Source organism: Zosterops lateralis (genome assembly GCF_965231275.1).
Source record: "Zosterops lateralis genome assembly, chromosome: Z".
Taxonomy (NCBI): domain Eukaryota; kingdom Metazoa; phylum Chordata; class Aves; order Passeriformes; family Zosteropidae; genus Zosterops; species Zosterops lateralis.
Genome location: NC_139800.1, coordinates 4264405 through 4287810, shown reverse-complemented (window position 1 = coordinate 4287810; position 23406 = coordinate 4264405). Strand labels below are relative to the sequence as shown.

General features: G+C 39.1%; 1 protein-coding gene across 1 annotated transcript in view; it reads right to left on the bottom strand.

The window, feature by feature from the left end:
* PGM5 (phosphoglucomutase 5) overlaps positions 1 to 23406 on the bottom strand; it is a gene marked incomplete at its 5' end in the record, with an annotated part of 71542 nt that overhangs the window by 38633 nt on the left and 9503 nt on the right. The window contains 4 exons of the mRNA XM_083882892.1: positions 15117 to 15271; positions 16174 to 16364; positions 18494 to 18619; positions 22898 to 23044. Of these exons, the coding sequence (XP_083739018.1) occupies positions 15117 to 15271; positions 16174 to 16364; positions 18494 to 18619; positions 22898 to 23044 (619 nt within the window). The remainder of the gene's footprint in view (positions 1 to 15116; positions 15272 to 16173; positions 16365 to 18493; positions 18620 to 22897; positions 23045 to 23406) is intronic.

Genomic DNA, 23406 nt, shown 5'->3' with positions numbered 1-23406 from the left:
AATTTAATTGAAGTTTGTATGTTTTATAAAGAAACTGAGAGCCATCCCTCCCTTTTGAGGAAATTCAGCCTTAAAAAAATCCCACAATGGATTTTATTAGACAGAACTTCAGACATGAAACTTCAGACATGAAACTGACCAATAAGTCTGTGGTATCTGCTTCTGCTCAGTCAGACTATTAATACTGCACAGTAGGTCGGACTACAAAACACATAATTCCTTGAGTCTCCAGAAAATAAAAAACATCACAACCTAAACCTCTTATGTCAGCTTTTAGGAAAAAAAAAAAAAAAAAAACCACACCACAGCACAGATTTCAGCCTGGAGCAGATCTTCCAAAGGGAATCAGAAATGGATGCAACTCCTAGACAATGCCTCTGGTAAAATAATGAAATTTAATTGAATAAATACTGACTCAGGTGTTTGCTATGAGTAGAGTTACTAAGGACCACTGTCTTGTTCATCTGTATTAAATATATTGTTAGGTCAAGCAAAAACCCAGTATTCCTGCCCTTTTTCTAAAGAAAAGTTAAATTTAATCATAACGCAAAACTCTAATTTCAGATTAGATATTTATGCTCTCATTACAAACCATGAAATCAGATCTTAAGTGAATTCACTTTTAACTGCTAGAAATTACTCTTAGTTACCTTTTAATAAGTTACCTTTTAATAAGTAAAATTCTTTTTCCAAACTATTAATAAGTTTATCCTTTTGAACTTATCACACTACCAACACTTACCTCTTCTTTCTCTTCTGCTGTATCATAAAATTCAGAATGAATCCACTGTGCTTAGAACTAACCCAGACTGTCAACCTGAATGCCTGTATATCTGGACTGAGTTTGCTAAGAGCAAGGGTTTATTTTAAGTACAATATTTACCATAGTGCTCTTTTCTGCTGTCTGTACAGGGAAACACAGACCTGACCAGATGAGAATAAACAAGAAAGGAGACTAGAAAAAGGCATGCAGCATTTTTCAGGGGTAAGCCTGCAAAGTCCATAGCTAAAATCAAGCATGATGATCACATGATTTCACACTACACAACTGTTCTGTGGACATGCAACCCCATCCTGTGAGTTGTGTTCTTCAGCACTCCCCCTTTTCCATGCCTTACATCCCTCTGGCCCAGCCCCAGCATGCCACCCACACTGAGATTTATGAAGAGACACAGCCTAGGAGGTTTGTGCTGGGGGATGCTGACTCAGCCACAGCACAGCTTCAGCTTCTCCTACACAGGACAACAAGTGTTTTATACAAGGGTTCAGTGCCAGGAAGAAACCAGTACATAATAAAATGGATGAAAATAGAAAACAAAGAAGTAACAGAAGAACCAGTACTTTTGTGCAGGTCTTTTTTTTTTTTTTTTTTTTTTTTTAATATTCTCCACCCATTTATTTTTTTAATAAACTTTTACAAAAGGCTTTCTTATTTCCCTTCAAATCTCTAGGGGTTCCCATGAGCCCTGAAGTAAAATGTGCTTAATTACGTTGCTGAACTGCTACCAAGAGGAGAATGTCAACTATTTTGCTTTACTGAGTATTAAACACCCATTATAAAGCAAGATTAGTTATGTGGGCTGTAAGAGTTGTTTCCAAGAAATCTGCTAACAAATTCAGTACCTTACCAACAGAAATACCACTCCCTGTGAAGACGGGGGGAAAAATTATGCCAAGGTGAATAGGTCTGTGTAAATAAAAATAAGTTGGAAGGTTTATTGTTTAAAAAGGAGGGAAGAAGCAATTTCAAAGCACAAAATGAATGTGTTCATCCTTTGCTTCTGATTTCTCATGATTGTTTTTAATCTATACAGAAAAACAGGATGCTGTCAGCACAGTGTGTAAAGCCAAATGATTCTATAGTATAACTACGTCTAGCTGAGAGGTTCACCTGTGCTGAGACTACAGATTGCATGGGCTCCTCCTGCCTACCCCCTGCAAACTCGTCTTTAAACAGAAGTACCAATACGAAAATTCTATTTTCTAGAGGAAAAATTCTATTTTCTAGAGGAAAAATTCTAACACTGCACTTGAAGTCCATCAAACCAATTACCCTGACCAAGTATCAGTCACCACTACTGAATTAATTGTAGCTGAGATGGACTTCAAAGCTTACAGGAAGAAGGCAAATTTGTCAGATCCACAGGTGGAAAGAAATCCTTCTAGAACAAACAGCTACTGAATGTTAAGAAATTAATTTCCTTCACTGAGACTCTGTCCATACAGATTCCACTAATTTGGGGCGACCTTCCAGCACCCTCCCAAGCCACAGGGTAACATTTAAAAGATTTAAAGACAAGTAATTAAATAAGGAGCATGTATAATAGCTCTGGGGCATGAGCAAAAGCACAGGAGAAACACAGAGGACTCCCTGCCCATTCTGCCTCAGGTATGGAAATAATGTTAGACATTATTAGTGTTAGGCTAAAGCATTGCCAAGACTCTCATCCAGTCATTAGTAACAAATATTATTGTTCTGAATGATTCATTTGAATAATTTCAAATAGAAAAATTACTCCCAGGCTTTTCACGGCTCTTTCCAATGAAACAAAAGAATTATCTGATTTGATAAAAATAGGAAAGTTCTCTGAAAAATATAACTTGCGCCTTGAAACAACCTGCTTTTAATGGTGGCTGTAAGGATAGAAATGGAAGGGTCTGATGGGTTAATTCAAGCTGCAGCTCAGTATCATTACAGTAAACTCAGTCTACTAATACATCATTTCAGTGAGTTACAAGAACTTTAATTAGCTTTCTAATTATGCTGGCTGAGTGATACCCACCACAAAAAAAAATCTGCAAAGGAGCAAAGTCAGACTGAAACTGGACAAGGAGCATACAGTTCACAGACTGGTAACAATGTCAGTAAAATCCTCTAAGCAAGAATGAATAAATCATCTTAAGCATTTCTAAATGATGGAGGAGAAAAACAAACCTTATATGTGCAGAGATTTGACAAAAAGAAGCAAACAGAGCTTCAGCTGCACCTGATAGGAAGTTGTTTCATTAGAGCAAGAGAAAGTATTCTTGGAGATCTATAAGCTGGTAGCAGTGTTCCTGAGACCACAATAATTTGATTTTAGACAACAATTTACTGTGTTTCTGAAGAACAATCTACTCAATATTCTGTTAACTAGGAGAAATGTAGAAGTAGCTCTTGATTCTGGAACCATCAAGACCTCAGAGCTGGTGTGGAGCACTGCCCAAGGGCTGACAACCAACACTGACTGTCCCACAAAGGAGCTGTCCTTACAGCCCCATCATGTCCCATCTTCTGGAAGAAATAAATCTGCACTTGGGAGGAAAGATACTGATAAAAATATGACACTGGATGATTGCAGAGATAAAGGAACTCAGCAGACTACCCCAGAACTGAGTGATCAGCCAGTCAGGAGCATATCCTGAAGAGCTAAATTCTGCAATTTACACATAGAGCTATGACTAAGCTGATTTCCTAATACAACTCAGCAGTAAGTGTAAGAAGACATTTGCTATATCTGTATTACTCCTCTGTGGAATCACAGAAAGATTCTGCAAGCCAGTCAAACCATCCATAACTACACATACCACACCTCAGATCCATAGTACCAAATGAAATAAACCAAAAAGAGCAATCCTTTAAGGAAATTTATAGACTACAGCTTAGTTTACTCTGTAATATTCTGGCAACCACACAATGTTGCTTTAGTGGTAATAAATGCTGCTTGGACAGCAAAACCATAATAATTTTCATCAACAACAAAGCCCTTACTTCTTCTCATAAAGTCAAAAGAATTATGCAATTGGTAAGTGATGTAAACACAAAAATTGTCATTGGTTTCCCAGTCAAACCAGTCAGGAAAAAGAACTATTTATGCATTACAGTCACAAACAATATATATGGGCAACATATCTTCTCTTTAACATAAGTAACACCTCCATGTATAATATGCAAGTTTGTGAAAATGCCATAATTGCCTTTGAAATGTACTTTTCCACAAACCCAAACTTACAACTCTGGTAACTCCCACCAAAACGTATTGCAGCAACTAATATTGTTTCCAACTGTTTCTCTTGGTTACAAATGCACTGGAAAGCTTTGCACAAGATGCACTCTGTGTAACACTTTCTTATTAGAGGGTTGTTTTCCTCAGTGTGTGGGATGTTAACAGGTGTACCCATCGTGATGTTCCACACCAAATGCTGTCTCGTGTTGCTTCAGTCATCAGTTTGAGATTCAGATCCAAATGCATAACTTTGCACCCTCTTTTGCAAATGTTTCAAGAGTCAACTCCCAAAGGAAGTAGATCCTTCATGACAGTGTGCCTGTGACTCCATGCCTTATGAAAACCCCATTGTCCTTTTCACACAAGCTCTAATAGAATGATTAGAAACAGCTGTTGACATATACAGTATTCAGCTATGGCTGGGCTAGAAGGAAGGATAAAACAAGAGACAAAAGCTGCTTTGCTACAGGCAACTAGCAAACACACACATTTCTGTGAGTATAATGAGAGAGAGTTGTGTTTTGGCAGCAACACACCCCAACAGAATTTTGTCTTTCACACAATAAAACCAGCTGGCAGAGTGCTCAGAGTCCTTGCGAGGTGAAATTAGAATCATAAAATATCTCAAGTTGGAAAGGATCCATAAAGGATCACCAAGTCCAACTCCCTGCTCCTCACACGATGACCTAGCAATTAACCCTTTGATTGAGATCATTGTGCAGATGCTCCTTGAACTCTGACATTCTTGGTGCTTGCAACCACTTCCCCTGGAAAGCCTGTTCCAGTGACAAATTGCACACATATGTACTGCATATCCACAGAGAATGAGGTTTGATTGCAGAGTTCACAGTAGTAATGAGGAAAAGTCCAACCAGCTGGGAAGAATGTGGCCATGCTCTCCAGATGTATTGCAGTAATCCCTAGGGTTATTTATGCCCTTCCTGGCTGAGATACAAGAACCACTTTTCATTATTATTTCAGCATTCATGTGCCTATAGAGTAAGTCAATTTCTCATCAGTAGGATGAGGAGAATGCACAGTGATCAGATGTGGTGACTTCTAGCATTCTGGGAACTTTTACACAAATGTAATTCCTTTAAAAATTCCAAGTTTATTTTAGCCTCCAAATTCTGCCATGGCTCAGCAGCAGGAAGATTATGCCTTGTTCTAGAAAAGAGACTGTCCACTTCTTTTATGTCAACAACTGACTTAGTATTAGACAGCCTGTCTCTGCCCCATTCCCAACAGCATGGTCTGTGATGAATTATATTCTGCAAGCAAAAGCAGGGATTTTTAAATATACATACAGAAAAACAGCTGTCATTGCTATGCTGCAGTCTGCTGTGTTAACAGCCTGATGGTTTCCTGAGAAAGACAGGAGACCAATCTTTTTAATGCATGGAAATAAGAGAAACAAAAAGGCTGATTAAAGCAAGCTGGTCCCTGGAAAATTAAACTTACCCAAGAAGATAAGACACAGATGAGCATAAAATGACAGAAATTAATTTCAGTAATACTAATTTAGTAGTGGACCTCATCTCATTAAGGAAAAAAACTTCATGTTCAGTGCAACAATGAAGTATCAGCCAGGTCTATACCGAATGCAAACAAGAGAAAACCAAAAAAATTCCAAAGCATGAACAAGGAAAAACAGTACTTAAAGGCTTCTCACCTCCCCACCCTTAAACAGGGATCCTTCCTGTTCTTGTCTCAAGTCCTGCACAGTCACTGCTGCATACAGAACCCATGAGATTTTCAGAAATACAAAGGTCTATTAAGGCAAGGAGAAAATGCTTTGTAAGTTTTCTAATTCTACAGACACTCTCAGAAAGATTTTATTATACCAGAGAAGAAAAATGGCATGATAAATTATAAGGTGTAATAAAGAGGTATTCTCCTTATGTTCTGCAAATATTTAGTGGGGTAAACCTCAATAATGTCATAACCAAAGACTGGCAAGACCCATGGTCTCTTTCAGGAAATGCAATAATCCTACGAACTAAGCACAGGGAAAATACCCTCCATTAACTCAGGAGTACACATCTCATATTTATTAGCCTTTTCTGGCTTATTACAGTGAAGTCAGCCTCACTGTGCCTATGCTCATTGACAAAAACGAAAACCAGATGTGAATATATCCACTGTGTGTGTTACAAAACTCTGTATTGACTGTGATTCAAATTGGGTTACCGCTACTCTGAATTATCTGAATAATAGAGAAAGAATGGGTTTAGGTACATGTCCAGTTACTGATTGCCTCCCTAGCTGCTTCTTCACCTCCCAAGTACTATAATATTTTCATCCTCTCATGCAGAGTCAGCAGGATAGCTCAGAAAATTACCAGGACAGAAACAATGCAGTTTCTCCAGATGGGCAATTCCTTGGTCTTGAAGAAAACTTAAAAAATAAATAATAGAAGGCAACATAATATTTTTTTTTTTCTATAAAATGCCTTGCTGCTACATAGTAACTACGAGAGTGCAAAAGTTCAGGCAGGCTCAACAATATTGGTAGTGCAAGGGCTTTCCAGCAAAGATCTCTTCATAAGGACACAGTACTGTAATTTAGATTGGAAGTGACCATGGAAGGTCTCTAGTCCAACATCCTGCACATAGAACTTGCTTCTTTCAAATCTCTTTGCCTCTTGTCCTTCCACTTATGTGCACAGCTGGGAAGTGCCTGGTTCTAGCTTCTCAACAGCCACTCCAGAGGTGTGGGCAGCTGCTGTCAGGTCCCACCAGAGAAGTTATCCTTCTCCAGGCTGAAAAAGCTCAGCTCCCCAGTCTCTCCTCTCAGGGCCTCTGCTCTCCTCTTAGGTCCCCCACCTGTGTTGGTAATCTCATCTTGAACTCACTCCACTTTACTGGTGTTTTTCCTATAGTGGGGACCCCAAACAAAACTCAAGTATCTGGGAGTGGTTTCACACAAGATAAGAAGAGAATAATCACTTCTCCCACTCTCTGCACGACTCTCTGGGCTTATTCATACAGCCTAGGGTGTCACTGTCCTCTTCTGATTCCAGAGCACACAACTTCTCACAAAACAATCCCCCAGGATGCTGGCCTGTCTCTGCAGAGCTCAGTTCCTCTGCTGCACTCTGCACCACTGTAGGGCTCTGCCTTTCTGAGGGAAGGATTGTTTGTCATAGCTGAATTTCATTAGGTCTTTGCCATCCATTCCTGCCAGTTGTCCAGCCTCCCCTGACTGTATCAAGAACAGTGTGGCCAGCAGGACCAGGGTAGACATTGTCCTCCTGTATCACTCACTGGTGAGGCTGCACCTCGAGTACCAGGTCAATTTTTGGGCCACTCACTTCAAAAAAGACTTTGAGGTGCTGGAACATGTCCAGAGCAGGGCAACAAGGCTCATGAAGGATCTCGTAAACATGTCATATAAGGAATGTCTGAACCATCTGGGTTTGTTTAGTCTACAAAAGAGGAGACTCAAGGGAGACCTAATCACTCTCTACAATTTCTCTGCAAGGAAGTTGTTACTTGGTAGGGGTTGGTCTCTCCTACTGCGCCTACAGTGAGAGGACAAAGGAAATGGCTTTAAGCTAAGATAGGGGATAGTCAGATTAGATACTAGAAAAAATATTTTTTCACTGTTATAGTGGCCAGGCACTGAAATAGGTTGCCCATGGAGGTGGTGGAGTCACTCTCCCTGGATATGTTCAAGAGGTGTCTGATCTGGTGATAGGTTTAGGGGCAACAGTGGCAGTGCCAGGTGAGCAGTTGGACTGGATGATCTCGTGGGTCTCTTCCAACATTGATTATTCTGACTGCTGGCTCTGCTCTCCACCACATCAACAGCACCACATACACAACTTAGTGTCATCTACAAACTGGGTTTGAGCGTCCTCCATCTCCCCCTTCAGACCACTCCCAAAGATGTCAAACAGGACAGGTCATAGAACAGACCCCTGCAGTCCCCACTTTTTACCAATTCATTAACCAATTGCCTGTGAGTCTGAGCATCAAACCAGACTTTTACCTACCTAGCTCTCTGCCTCTTCAAACCATAAAATCCTAGGCTGGATACAAGAATAATGTAGGACAGTTTCAAAAGCCTTGCTAAAATGGCAGTAAATTACATCTGCTATCTAAACCCCATCAACAGATTCCATCATTTCATCTGCCAGGTAATCAGATTGGTTAGATATGATTTATTGTAATAGCTCCCTAATGATGCCATTTAGATTTGGATTGCATGGCTTACACTAGTTTTCCTTTCTCGCTCTTGCAAACTGTTCTGTAGATTTTAGAGACTTGAAATTAATAGTGCTCTTTTTGGTTGTAGAACTTGACTGGGAAGGGAAAGGAAGAAAGCAGTTTCACAAATATATGATAGTGTTCATAGAAAAAATACTGAAAGAAGAAGAAATTATAATATGCCATAGGTATAGTCTGTTACTACATGTAAACAAGTAATTAAGAACACTACAGAATCAAAGAAAGAATTGTTGATGTTGGAAAGATTTTAGGCCTCTTTCATTTCCCCACAAAAGGAAATATGAGACAATGTTTCTTCTCCTTCAAAATTAATATAACAATTCAAGTGATTATTATTTAAATAAGTCTAGTCTAACAGGACTCTCAAACCTCTTCAAATAATTTGAAGTACCCTGGCTCTGCCAGTCTTATAGTAATCTTCTGCAAAACACACAAAAATGTAGAGAACAATTTACTGTCCTCTTAATTTCTAAACAACCCAAGAAGATTATACTTTAATACACCCTAGAAGTAGAACTTTAAACACACTCTTTTGAAATTCTGTGCCAGGAAAGTTTTCTTTTAAATCAGCAGGAAGCATTCTCCATGAAGGTCACCCATTGACAAAAATCCTTTGATGGGAGAGGTTGCTCTTGGGTTGATACCAGCTGTGCTTTCCAGCCTGAGCAAAACATGTTCAGACATGCTGATATACCAGGGAGCCTTTTTAAGCTGAAGCACATAATAAGACTGCACAAGACCTTGAAAGAAAAGGGGCCTTTAACCTTTAAGTCCATACAAAGTCTTCTGTAACTGACTTGATGCAAAATTCCTCAGACTGTTTTAATGAAAACATTTTTGGGCTTTTCACCAGGACATTTGTAGGAATTCCTGCTGTTTATTCGTAGCTGTATACTTCTAAAGATATAAGACTACTGCACTAAGAAATCTGTGACTTTCTGTTACCCACCATCAATCTGTTGCACACTGCAAGGCCTGCTCCAGGCATTTTCCAAAATGTTTCTTTTCCTTGGGTAGTCTTTCAGATATGGCCCATTAAGCCTAGACAAAAGTCTGTTTGTTTGTGAGAACTACAAATGCACATACTTCTAAACAGGAGTCAATCAAGGGTACAAAACATATTTATTTCTCAGCAAGCACCAAATCCTCATCTCTCTAACTCTGGTTGACAACCTGACCTTATTCTCAGCCAAAGATTAACCTGGAAACAGAGCACTGCAGTTTTCAACTCATCTTTTCTGCTTACATGAAGAAGGATTTCAATACACCTTTATGTACTCAGTCCTGCAAACTTCACATTGCAGAACAAATGAACCTGCTCATTTTAAGCTAAGCAGCTACAGCAGTCCACTCCGTGCACAGGCCAGAATCCAACTACCTTTGTCTAAGAGTAAGAGTTGTGTGTTGTGTAAGGCTGCTCTCCTGCCATTCCCAACAGGGAACAGCTGCCTCCAGGCCCAGAGCTGGCCAGGGAATCCCTGTCAGACCCTGAACCTGAGTTGTGTGCCAAGTAAAAGAAGGAAAGCCATGGGAGTACTTACCCTCTCTTGCCATTAATACATTAAGGACAACACAGATACTCAGATATGATGGAAATATCAATATTTTACTGATATTTCACAGGACAGGACACCAACATGTTTTCTTCACGAGCAACCACTGAAGAACACAAGATTAATTCTGTCCTGTAAATGCCAACAGTATTCAACAGATTGATGTGTGCTCATTCTCATTTTTCACTGAAAAAGCATTTGAGTATCCAAGTGCTGTTGTCCTGTGAAGTGTTGAGAATAAACATTTACCCCATATACAATTAAAATGTAGCCTGTCATCACTATAGCATGTTTTTTTCACCAGTGCAAGCTAGGATAATGAAACACTGGATAGTCAAGCATATGGTGGGTTTGCAATAGTCAAATATGCCACACTATAGTAAAGCATAACAAATCTAGCATCAAAAAAAAACATAAAGACCAAAACAACTCCCTAAAGACATCTTTGAAAATGTTTGCAATGATAAATCACCTCCAATGCTTAAAAAACATTCAGGGACAAAAGGACAGCAGCCACATTGCAGAAATAAAACTAAGAAGAACAGCCAAAGAAAGAACATTAATGCCCTGTAATAATAGTTGGCTTTTCCTCCACAGGTCTTCTCAAACATGCCATATCTATGTAAATATAATATTCAGCTGTAGAACATGCTGATACAGAAAAAAAAAACAACTTTTTTTTTTTTCTAGATACAAGTGTACAGAGGATGTATATGGACACTTTCAATATTGCAATGTTACTTTAGAAGTTACAAATCCTAAACACCTTTCCCATCACAATGCTCCCCAACTTTTTATTACGTTTCAAACATGTTAAATTACATTCATTAAGGTTTTATGCAGTTGTCCTTCTGCAGAATTCCAGAACACAAATTTTCCTTCTGCTTTATCTAATTTAAAAACTGCTCATATGTGACATGGACGCAGTTTGACAGAGGTGTCCTAAAAAATTCGCAGTGAGCCTATTTCAGATAAGAGGGAGTGAGACTGAATTATCCTGCTGAAGAAAGATAAAAAGAGTAAGGTCATGGCTGGCATAACTTGAACAAAGCACAGTCACAAAGTGAACGCACTATGAACCACACAGAAAGACATATTCATGACTTGGAGAAGCCTTTATGTTGAAAAAATCCTGTAACTCAATAGTAGAGGGTGTCTATGTAGAAAAAAAGAAACACACAGTGCTTTTGGCACAAACTTTTTCAGATGACCAACAACACAGAAGAAATGCACAAGAAAAGACAGACAAAAAAAAAGTGGGGCTTCTATCTTAAGAACTCAAGTGAATAATGACAAAGGCACAAGTGTAATGTGGTGTGTTCTCCATGGCCTGAAGTACATATTTGATGAAAAAGAGGAGACACTGAATGGGAAGGAAGTGGGATAAGAGGAACAGGGGAAGAACATGGGAATGTGGAAGGTAAAAAAGAGAACAGAGATAGATAAAAATAAGTGTTTAGCAACAGAAGAGAAAAAACCAATGGTGTAAGAAAAGGGGAAGGGAAGGGAAGGGAAGGGAAGGGAAGGGAAGGGAAGGGAAGGGAAGGGAAGGGAAGGGAAGGGAAGGGAAGGGAAGGGAAGGGAAGGGAAGGGAAGGGAAGGGAAGGGAAGGGAAGGGAAGGGAAGGGAAGGGAAGGGAAGGGAAGGGAAGGGAAGGGAAGGGAAGGGAAGGGAAGGGAAGGGAAGGGAAGGGAAGGGAAGGGAAGGGAAGGGAAGGGAAGGGAAGGGAAGGGAAGGGAAGGGAAGGGAAGGGAAGGGAAGGGAAGGGAAGGGAAGGGAAGGGAAGGGAAGGGAAGGGAAGGGAGATTGGTTAGAGCTCACAGCATCTCAGCCCTTCACGACAACAGGACATTTCTTTAAACAAGCCACTCATAGTCATTGCAGCCCCCCCTTAAAAGCTGCCTCTAGATGACCAGACAATGAACAGACAACCAGGAGGCAGAACACTAATGTGTCAAAGTTGCATTAAGAGATAGGCTCCCAGGTGTAAAGTGGCAGGGTACAGCACAGCACAGTAAGGGGCTTAGCTTTGTCAGGCTGAGTGTAGTGAAAACACCTACATGCTGTTGAAAGAACCTTGCTAGTCACAGTAGTATTCTCTCAGAAACCCTTTTTCCCAGTACCATCTTGACTGCTATTTTATACACACACCCAACTTCACATTTCCTACAGAAACAATTTTTATTCACCCTTGTGATTCTCATTTTGTACACTGTTAGCTAACATGTCAGTATTTCATTTCCTTTCCTGTGATGCAGGCATCAGATAAATCAGAATACAAGGATATGAATCAAGAATAGCTTTTTTGAACAGGGAACACAGGTTCACATTCCCCAAAACAAAAAGAACACCAGCCTAAGGGCACATATTGCCAGGGAATTGAAGTCTGGAGACATACTGCCACAGTCCTGTTGATGTTGGAGCATATCAAAGCAGATGTTTCCTGTAATGTGTTATTCTCTCCCTACAGTATATACGTGTATATTTCAGCAGTCACTTCAAGCAAACACATGCAACACTGGTTAAATATTTTGACTGAATTCTCTTGTAATTCACTGCTCCGTTTATTAATGCCACATTCCCAAGCAACATTTAGAGTCCTTTGGATTATTGCTTCCTTTTCTTAAGTTTAATAATGCCCTTTGAAAAAGTCTTAAGCCACACATCACATGCACACAAGTGGAAAAGGAACAGATTTTCTAAATCCTTAAGTTGTTGTGCATATTTATTTTTTTTTTCAGTAGAGCTAAGGAAAAGCTCCAGTTCAATTAATTAGGCTAAACTGTGACCACACAATGTGGATACACCATAAAAAGAGGTGGTTTTCATTCAGGAAAGACCTCCAGGACCCCAGAAGAAAGTAGCCAAATGGACAGGAATTGCTTTAGTTCCCCCACAGGAGAGCCACTCTCATTACCAACATTCAGAAGCAGATCAAAGCTCAGTGAACCTCCAAGGAAAGTGACTATGATACTTCTTACAGTGTATTAATCCATGCAGTCAGCCCACACACACACACCCAGGGACAGATAAGGAGCTACAGAGACATTGTGGGTCAGGATTAAAGGGAGAGCAGTGACAGGAGACATTCCAGTGAGGTCTGCCAAAGGCCACCTGACCAGGAAGACCAAATGGATAAAGCCCTCTACAAACAGACAGGAGCAGCCCCACATTCACAAGCCTGGTGCTCATGGGGGCTTCCAATCACCCTGGTATCTTATGAAGGGAACAACAAAGCAGAGCATTTGCAACCCAAGAAGTTCCTGGAGTGTATAGATGAAATTTTTTTTCTCCAAGTGACAGAGGAGCTAACATGAGACATCCTAAGCTGAACCTTGATCTCACCACAATGAGGGGCTGGGGTGGGATGTGCAGTGCAGTGACCACAAAATAGTGGAATGCAAGATCCTCAGGGCTGTGAGGAAAGCACAAAGAAAGCTCCCTTCCCTGGAAGTAGTGAGCTTCCAGGCTTTGGTCCCTTCAAGGATCTTCTCAACAGAGTGCCATGAGACAAAGCCCAGGAGGAAAGAAGGGCCCAAGAAAGCTGGGTGACATTCAAGGATCACCTCCTACAAGCTTGACAGAGATGCATCCCAAGGAAGAGAAAGTAATGCCAGTTGTTCCTGGACAAACTTAAACACAATAAGGAAGCCTAGAGAGGGTAGAAGCAGGGACAGGTAGCCTGTGAGGAATAAGATGAATTGTCCAAGTAGGTGGAAATAAGGCTAGGAAAGCTAAAGCCATAACAGTATTAAATCTGGCCAGGGATGTCAAAAGCAACAAGAATAGTTTCTACAGGTACACTGGTGATAAAAGGAAGACTAGGAAAAATGTGGACTCTCTCCAGAAAGAGGAGACCTGGTTACTGAGCACATGAAGAAGCCTGAGGAGCTCAGTGGCAGCTCTGCCTCAGTCCCTTCCAGCCACACTACCTGGGTTGCACAACTAATGGAAATAGTTTCCCTGCCCATGGCAGGGGGTATGGAGCCACATGATCTATGTGAAAACTGCATGATCTACACTGAACTGCATGCCAACATATAACTCCTAAGTCTCCAAGAAAACAAGGAGAACTACAAAGGAAAAATAAAAAATAAATAAATCAAGTGTCCTGGATACAGACTGAAAACTTCGTAACAATAAATATTTGTAAGAAAGGAAGGGAAAATACTTACATCCTTCCATCATTATCAGTTGCTCAGTTTTATTTAATAATCAGGCTTAGCTCCACAAAACTAAATAAGGCAATAATCACCATGAGACGATCTTTGTGCCAGAGGGTCAAGTAAACATCTCAAAGAATATAATTCAGTCACAGTGTTATTGAAGGGGACTTGAGTTCATGCTTTCTGACATACTTATCAAACTTTTTGAAAAGAAGACAGACAAACATACTTAAATGTCACTGTTTCTTCAGTTCTTACAGAAATGCAGATATGGTGTTCATTTATATACAAAATGAACTCTTACTTATTTTAAATCTTATTTCAATATAATAATAATGAGATTTTTGGACTGCTGGAAAGAATAAACAAAACACTGACCTAACAGTATTTCCTTAAACTAGGCTACCTTCCCACAAGTAAGGAATATATTCCCAAAGACCCTGTCAATCATTAGAGGGAGCTGCAAGCTTTGAATTTCATAACATTTCAGAACTTCCTGAATAGGCAAACTGTAGATCAACCTTTCCACACAGCCTACATTTCACTTTAAAATTACTGTTTCCTGATTAGACACATTTAAGGGGAGCAGTAGATCAGTCTTGTCATACCAAAGCTATGCAGACAGATGAACATTGAGACACAATTGATTTAGTCAATGCTTTTCTAAAGAGAATATAATAATGCAATAATATGTAATTATCTTGTCTTGATATTTACAGAAAATTTAGGCCTGGATGAAACTTCTTCAAAATTCAGCTGCTAACACAAGATGCTCATATTTCATCAGTTTGAAGAGAGTTTTGATTTTTTTGAATATTTGTTTAGTACTGAATTATTATTTTTATCTTTTTTAAACTTCCATGACTTACGTAAAAAGGGCTGCCAGATTAGGCTGTAAACCATTACTTACTAATAAAAAGAATAAAGTTTTTTTGAAAAATACAGTCAAATGTCTGTACATGAGATTTACCAATTTACTTCTTCTCCAGACTGAATTAAATGCAAGTAAAGACGGGAAAATTAATCTAGGTAAAACCAAAATCTCATCAAAACCAGTTTAAAAATTAAAGCACATAAAGATTGGGAAGCCCTTATCAAACGACTCCGCAATTTTGGAATTGATGCATAATAAAAGGCAGAGATAACTAATGTTATGACCAAATAAATATTTCATCTTACTTGTCTAGAGCTGTGCTGGTGGGCATGCTTCTGCCAAATCCTCGGACACCCATCTGACAGAAGTATGGAATGCAGGACAGATTGGCAGCAATTATAGCCAGTGAATCTGATGCATTAACAAAGAAACCATTTTGGCCAAGGATCATGTAGCGGTCCTGGAGAAGAAAAGAAATTTAAAATAGCACCCTGAATTCCATGCATTGAGGACACCTCATTTCTTTTCCTAGATCCACCAGAGGCAGAGAGGAAAAGGACAGGCTTTGCGTTACTCAGATCCCTCTGTGGGCAGAAAAATTTACTGGCATCAAACTGTCAGGTTTATAATCTCACTGTCACACCATCACTCCCTCCTGCCTTGCAAATGGAACCTCCAGATCAGTTTCTAACTCCTGCCTCCTACGTGTCACTTCAGTAGCTCTGCTTCTGCCAAGAGAATGTTTGTGTAGGAGAACCTTTTTGCCAATGACACACACTATTATGGGGGCAGGAGAGTGTTTTGTGTTTACTGAGAATAGAAAACAGCTTTTGTTCTTCAGAACCTTTTAATATTTCTCTCACCTTGTCAGGGCAGAAACTTCTTTTGTAATACTTTTTTTTATTATTATTATGCTGATAATATTACATTTAAAAAATTAAAATAAACAGAGATTCTGATTCAGTGATTTATTTAGCTAAAAAGCCCTTAATTCATGATGTTAACCAAAAAGGATTTAACTTTGTTGCTAGTAAATGTGGCAAGTCTGTATTATATATATGCTGTCTGCTCCTAACCAGGGAAAAAAAGTGCTGCACCAGCACAAGACAAAACCAGCCTGATATTTAAATAATTCTCATCCTGCCTTCAAATTCTGCTTGATTTGCAGTCATCTTCAGAGAAAAATTACAACATGTGTGTCTGATTTATGAGTTGCAAATGTTACCATCTGTATCTGCAAAGTAATACCACTTTCAGCTTCAATGGGTTACTGAAAGGCAGATAAATTATACTTACACATCCCATATCTGACCCCAGACAAAACAACTCAGGTGGAATCTCAAGACAGACCTAAATACTTACTCCATCAGCATCAAAAGCAGCTCCAAATCCATACTCTCCACCTTTCATAGCCTCCAGCAAGGCAGTTGCATATGTTAAATTTGGATCAGGAGGCTGCCCACCAAAATCCTCCAGAGGAATACAGTTGATGGCAGAATTTGCAGGAGCTCCCAATTCATCACACAAGATTCTCCTCACATAGGGTCCCATAACTGTGAAAACAGAAATCTGCCATGCAATCACAAAAGCATATGCTTGACATTCAGATTTTTCACAGCACTGTGGACATTGCATATAAAATGTACTTTCAGCACTTCTATACATCTGTCCTTGCAACAACCCCTAAACTTTTATTTCACACAGGGGTACGGGATTGTCCTCAAAGTAAATAATTAATCAGTATAAGAACAATCAATTCAACATGAAAATCACAATTGTGAAAGATGCAGAGGTTTTTTTTACCCATTATTAAGTAAAGAAATTATCATACACATAAAGGAGTTTTTCTCACAATAAAAAAAAAAAAAAAAAAAAAAAAAAAAAAAAAAACACAACCAGTACTCTATGTGTCTAAATAACATATAATAGCTAGGAAAGTAAACAGTAGACGAATACATACAGGAAATACATCTATCTTAATATTCAGATATATGTGAAAATTGCAATAGAATTGTTCACCAGAGAATTTTACAACATTTTAGTTGCTACCATGCAGAGAATAAATTAAAATTTTCTCAAAACTAACTCCAAAATACTTCTTTATTTTGTTAAAGGTATGACCAACTAAAACCCCAGCTGTTACATACCATAACTATTACATGCATTTGGTGACTTAAAGGTCACTACCTGGGCACTGTGCATCCCTGATGCAGGTGTGAGCAGGTCACTCAGAGGTAAAAAACCCCCATAAGTGGCTGCTCTCTCCTTCTCCTACCTTACTCCCAAATCTTGCTAATTGGAGCAGCTGCAACCTAAGGTAAAGCTGTATGAAGAAACTTTTTTTTCATGAAAATGTAGATGTTAATTCCCTTAAAATATACCCTGATTCAGGTTCTTATCTGAAGTGGACTCCTGTAAAATTACTCTTTTTTCTGCCAGTGTTGAACTACCAGCATGTACAGGCATAAAAATATATTTCACCTGTACACACTTAATCTATATGTACTTTAAATTATAGATATCCACCTCTCCACCAAAAGGTATGGTCACAAAGCCAATTCTATGTCACCTGGCAAATAAAGTAAACAAAGTCCTTGAAAATCTTTGTCATGCATTAGTTTTTTCTAATCCTAAGACAGACTGTGCATCTTGACAACATGTAAAAATTCTTAACAGTCAGTAAGAGACCTGAACATGAAAGCTGCTGGGTATTTTAGTAACATTCTCTCCAGGGTGGTACATGACAAGAGGCAGTGCCTTTCTCACTGCTCCCTCTGCATTGCTCAAGGACACCCTCTGCCCTTTTGATACAACCTGCATGCAGACTATAATCCTTGGCCACAGTGAACTGTGTGCTCATACTGAACTCACTCTATGGTATTTCAAACAGCAATTATCATGCTGTACTAGGTAAAATACTTTACAGACGTTTTCTAAGTCTATCCAGCTCCTTTTATGGGTCTGTTTTTGTAATTCCATTAAAGAATGAAACCTGGTTTGCTTGATGTAATCTGTTTTCCATAAGATAATGTTGAACAGTCTTACACTCCTATCCTTCAACTCCTTTTTTCATATTTATTATGTAGCCTAAAATAGACCTTATCCTGATCTGTGTTTCCCCAAGTGACACAGCTTATATTTTTTCTAGTATCAGCACATCATGGATCCCCTTGCTGTCTTCTGTGACACTTTCAACTTGCCCACAGTACTCTGAAATTTGTTCACTTTTAACATGAGTGAGACAGAGAGGTCTCAGCTAACTCTCTTTAATGTATTTATTCAGACTTAACTAGTTTTATACCATTTATAATTTCCTCTTAGCAGAGACTGCCTTGTAACCTCCTCAGTCACTGGACACAGCAATACACTTCATCACCCTCATGGCAAGATTACCTCATCCTGCTTGCTTCCAAATGCAGAAAGAAAACTTTTATTGGACACATATGTCTTCACTTATTTATCAAGTAAGATAAACGTCTTTGCCTGGTAAGAAATCTAACCCGTTGCTAAGATCGCCTTTGTTGGTAGCATAAGGTTCAAATCCTGTCTTATTACCCTTAAATTCTATTACATAAAAGCCCAGCATTTGTATGCTGTATTGTTATTGGGAAACCACTGCAGTGTACAACTTTTATTGGGAAGTTATTTCAGTGCACATACAATTCTGGACTTAAGTTTATACCTCCATTCATGGCATCAATCCTTATTTTAATCTGATTGGGTCCAGTCAGCAAATTTCTGATGGCATTGAAGTCAAAAATACTTCGAAGGAGATTGAGGTAGATTTCCACAGAATCCACAATTTCCACTAGAAAAAAATCACACAAAAGAGAAGTGACTACATTCACCCAAGTGAAGTTATTTCTTCCACCCAACTGAAATAAGTCAGAGCACACAACCCCTCCCTATATGACATGACTTTGCTTTGAAGTCCACAGAGGAAAAGTTTAAGGCTCCCACTGCCTTCAGTGTGGCTACTATCAAGCTTTAAGCCTTGAAAAGATCAGCAGTTTTGACTGCCAAAAGACTGTAGAGATAATGTAAGGTGACAGCTCCTATTTCAGTGAAGATATTAGTGAGTTTAATTCACATCAAAGTAAACTCTTTGCAGATCATTCACTAAACCACTGAAAAACTTTGCAAGCTAAAATAGGTTTGTTCTCAGAGGAAAAAGATGTTCATGACAAGCTGACACCAGAGGTTCTATTCTATTGACAGCAGTATCTATCTGCATCATTCCTCCAAGGAAGATACACAACATATTCTTCTAAATTCCTGAGCACCAGGAATGGCTGTGCTCACTTTGCTATAGATGGACAACAAACTAGACTTCTGCATTGTAGATCTCATTGATTTAGGAAAGTAAGGCTCAGATACGACATCTGGTTTTTTGCTAAGGTCTTGATAACTTGACATTTAAATACATAAAATCAGGGCACTACGATTTTTCTACTTCTTCTGGATGTAAAACATTAAACAAAAAAAAATTAATGAAAATAAGTCTGTCATAATGAATGCAGTAACCAAACAACTATCAAAAGCCATGCTTCTCAGCCATCTTGGAATGAATTACTTTTCCTGATTAAATTAAAAAGCATATGTTATACAAATGTCTTTTTGTCTGGTTGAATGAGTATCTTGAAATATCTTACTTGTAAGTTAAATTATTACTTAGAATCTCATCCAATCTTGCTCAGAAACACTGACCTCACAGCAATGCTCTTCTTTAGAGTAACTTGAATATGACACAGACATTTTTTGAGCCTGAGAAAAGCACTTAGAATAGATTGTGACAATATGCTTAAAGAAACAAAAAAAAAGTTGTCAAGGCTGAAAAACGATCCATAAAACCCACTTGAAAAAGAGTCAATTCTATTATATATGCTGAAAGTTTTAAACACTCACTTAGATTATATTATTTCATCTCTTCTATGCCCTGCTCCTAACAGCATTTTACCAGGCCCTAAGCTTTACACATATGAACAATTGTGGCAACTCTGGTGGAGCTGATCACACATTTGAAGATAAAGCACATGAAGGATTAAAGTCTAAAAATTATTTTAACTCCTGCTAAAACCAACCTCAGTTGTTCCAACACCTCTGTAGCCTTGATTCACAAGAGTTAGCTCACACAACTGAAGAAAAAGCAGAAGTTTCAAATATATCAGATAGTATCCTAAATTACTCTTTAGATTATTTTCAAAAAAATGTAAATCTAAAAATCTAAATCTGTACCTTCAATCTGCATTCCAATCTGTGTAAACTGTATTTATTCATGCATTTATACTCCAATTACATTGCTTCAGTAGGGTTACCTGATAGCTCTACTGTGTCAGGTTGAGATATTCTTGGAAGATGTGATTGGAAATTATTAAAAAAAAAAAAAAAAAAAACCCACAGAAAAACTGCAACTATTTGTATGTACTTTTTATACATATTTGGGGGGAGGAGTGTCTCATTTTCATTTAAAAAGTACTATTTGGAGGGATTAAACAGTTTAAAGACCAAATTTTCATACTCTAGCAATTCTGTGATTCCAGAGTGGTGCTGGAGTTGAATTCTCTTTGCTTTTAGTTTGCCTAAAAAAGCCAGACATGCTCTTTGCAATAAAATTAAATACTCCAGCAAAATCAAAATTTAAGGACTTTTCTAAATGAAAAATTTTATTTCTTAAAATGTAAATAGTCTCGAAATGTGAAGTTTGGGTAGGAAACAAAATGGATTTAATTCTAGGGCATCAGAAACGCAGACAAGTTCTTGAGGCCACACAGTTTTAGAGTATTTGAAATATATGAAATATACATGAAGTTTGAAATACATGTCAGGACCCCTAATTTGGTTTTGACTCCTTCAATAAAACAGCTTGTTAGATAATTTTAAATCAACTGTAAGCATAAAAGTATTCACTATGCCTAAAATTAAACACGTGCTTAGGCAACCCCTTTACATTTGGAGTCACTGGATGTGCAAATCCCACAACTTTTTGTGAGCAAGAATGAATAAACTGAGAGTCTCGCTTACTCTTATGTCAATTAGACCTCAACAAGCACACCATTCCTAGACCAAAAAAGTTTGTGTTTGCTGTTTAACTACTAGCAAGAATAAATTTGGCAAAGATACCTGACTGAAAGATGAGCCCTGATGCACTTAAAAGTCTGTAACGCAGATTCCTAAAGTGCAAAACAAGCATAACACTTACCTTTAAATGCACAGAGCACTGGACACAGGCAAAAGGATTTGGAAATCTTGGTGGAATTAGAGAACTATGACCTAACTGCTATCACAGAAAGATGGGACATGAGTTACATGACTGGAGCACTACAGTTCAGGGCTAAAAGCTTTTCAGAAGAGACAGGATGGGTCTTTTCAGACAGACAGGAGGGATGGGGGTGTTGTGCTCAATGTTAAGGAAAGGTCAGATTGTGAAGACTGATAAACAGCCTGATAAACAGCTGATAAACAGCCACAAACAGACTGAGACCCCGTGGGTGAAAATCAAGAAGCAGATCAACATTGGACTCTTTGTGGGTGGGGGTCTACTACTGGCCACTTGACATGGGAAGTCTCTTGAGACTTTTATTACAAAAAACCACAAACTCTACCTCCACTGACAACCTTAAACTTCACTGCAATCTCTCCTCCAGGTTTCCTGGGACTGTGGCTAGCTGTTAGAATAATTCCAGCAGCTGGATCTTTCAGATTTTTCAGATGATATACAATTGACCAAAGTCACCTACCTAGCCTTCTTTAAGGTCTTTGACACTGTACCACATGGCATCTTATCTCCAAACTGGAGAGACAGATCTGATGGAATGGGCTATTCAATGAATAAGGAATTTGCTGGATTGACACGGCCAGAGTGTTGTGGTCAATAGCTCTGTGTCCAGGGGGAGTCCAGTAAGGAGTGGGTTCCCTCAGGGCTTTGTCTTGGGATCAGTCAGTGCCCTTTAAAATCTACACCAATGACACCAGCAGTGACACTGAGTGCTCCCTCAGCAGGTTTGCAGATGACACAAAGCTGAGCAGTGCAGCTGAAACAACAGAAGGAAGAGATGCCACCCAGAGGGACCTGGACAAGTTTGAGAAGTGGATCTGTGAGAATCTCACGAGGTTCAGCAAGTCCAAGCACCAAGTGCTGCACCTGGGTCAAGGCAGTGCCCGACACAGGTACAAACTGGGAGAACTCACTGAGAGCAGCCCTGCAGAGAAAGACCTAGGGGTTCTTGGGAACGGAAGGCTGGACATGACCCACAGACATATATAAAGTTTAACAGCCTTTTTGAATTCCCTTTAGAAAGGCAAAGCACACTAGAAAGACTGCACCACCAACTGTTACCCATTTACCAAGCCAAACGTGTCCTGGGCTACATCCAGAGCAGTGTGGGCAGCAGGGCCAGGGAGGGAATCCTGCCCCTCTGCTCTGCTCTGCTCTGCTCAGACCCCACCTGCAGGGCTGCACCAGCTCTGGGATTCTCAGTACCAGAAAGACATGGACCTGTTGGAGCAGGCCCAAGGTAGTGCCACAAAGATGCTCAGAGGGATGGAAAACCTCTGCTATGAGGACAGGCTGAGAGTTCTGGGATTGTTCAGCATGGAGAAGGCTTGGAAGAGACCTTACAGCTGCCTTCCAGTACCTAAAAGAGAGCTTATATACAAAGAATTTCAAAAGTGGCAAATAGTGTTATACCAAGGAGGAAGGGTTTTCAACTGAAGGAGAAGAGATTTAGATTAGATTTTAGGAAAAAAAATCCTTACTGTGAGGATGGTGAGGTACTTGAACAGTTCCCAGAGAAGCTGTGGATGCCTCATCCTCAGAACTGTCCAAAGCCAGGCTGGATGGAACTCTAAGCAATCTGGTCTAGTGAAAGCTGTCCCTGCCCATGACAGCAGGGTTGGAACAAGATGATCCTGAAGGTACTTTCCACAACAAACCATTCTATGATTCTATACTACCTGGTATTTTGATAACTTTTAGCAAGGCACATTGAAGAACTGAAGTTCTTGTATAATTACCCATTACAATTTTGCTGTGACACTAATATTCACACTCAATGGATTTAGCATGAGTAAAAGCACACGCTGATACCTCGGAAAGGTTTGAATTTGTTCTCCAGATCAAATTCCTGTCTTCCTAGGCGTGATAAATCCACTCTGAGATCAGGACAAATTGCATATTCCTCCAAGGTTTTGCTGATTTGATAGATTTTTTCTGAAACCATGTCTGGAGCAGGTCCTATAACAGAAAATAATGTCAGGTGGGTCATTTCTTCTAAATGAAGATTCCCTGTTTTAAAAACAAGTGCTATAGCAAACATATTTATGAATATATTTGAGTTACTACAGAATAAATAAAAACAAAGTACAATGGTAAATAAGGTCTGTTCTTTCACTACAACACAGGTTTAAAACATTTTTCAAAAAAAATAAAACATGGAAATACACTGCATTACTCACAACATTTTGATTCACATAGAGTATTTAAATCAATTATTATCCAGGGGCAGGAAAGAGGAGGCAACTACAGTCATGTACATTTGGGGTTATTGGTCAAAGACTCCCTTTTTCACTCTGTATGGAATATCAACATAGCTATTA